We start from the raw sequence: 763 nt of genomic DNA, 5'->3' as shown, positions 1-763 counted from the left end.
GTGTATCGTGGTCCTGGGTCCCATTTTTCCCTATGTATTTTTATTTCTAGTGAATTGCAGAATTACTATTATAATTGTTTTTGTTTGTATGTCCAGCAAAGGGGATATTTTAAATTGCCTTGAGATGCAACAACAGTAAGAATACATTAGTTACAGAATTATTTGATTCATTTGATATTCTTTTCAGTTGGAGTATCAGGGAAAAATTGTTCAAAAATTCTGTCTGTCGGGAAAAAAACGAAAAGGAAAACCCAACAAACCAGAAATATCATTTTTAGGAAAATATGTGTTACATCCATATATTCCTGCATTAGTCACTGCAGCAGCTCTATCTCTCCTTGCTGGTATATGTAAGTTAATATGATGTTGCATATGTCTTGTTTTTTTCTGTATCCTTTATAATAATATTGAGAGTCAACACAGTAGACCTATAATTATGTTTATAGTAGGGTTTGCCCGAAACAGAATATCTCCCTCTCTGCAAAGCCCATCAGCAAAAGGGTCAGAGGACTGGAGCAAACAAAAGTTTCACGAGGAGTTGTGTTTAGATATTCTCTATTTTTTTAGACATATAAAAGCAAATGTTTTGTAAATTTTCAGTAAGAATTAAGAACTGATTAGATTGAGGACTGAAAAAACCCCTTACTTTTTAGAGTTTCATAAATGAAAGTTTATATTTTGTATTAAAATGACACACTTGTAGAATTCAGCTCACTGAAACCAGGTGTCACTATGAATATAGGAGGCTTCCTTTCAGAGCACT

The 763-nt window shown here is 33.0% G+C and overlaps 1 protein-coding gene across 1 annotated transcript in view; it reads left to right on the top strand.

Annotated features, from left to right (window-relative positions):
• LOC119582247 overlaps positions 1-763 on the top strand; it is a gene marked incomplete at its 3' end in the record, with an annotated part of 30,509 nt that overhangs the window by 425 nt on the left and 29,321 nt on the right. Inside the window, 1 exon segment of the mRNA XM_037930469.1 lies at positions 188-350. Coding sequence (XP_037786397.1) covers positions 188-350 — 163 coding nt within the window.

The sequence above is a fragment of the Penaeus monodon genome, chromosome 15 (genome assembly GCF_015228065.2).
Source record: "Penaeus monodon isolate SGIC_2016 chromosome 15, NSTDA_Pmon_1, whole genome shotgun sequence".
Classification (NCBI taxonomy): Eukaryota; Metazoa; Arthropoda; class Malacostraca; order Decapoda; family Penaeidae; genus Penaeus; species Penaeus monodon.
This window is presented reverse-complemented; position numbering and strand designations above follow the sequence as displayed.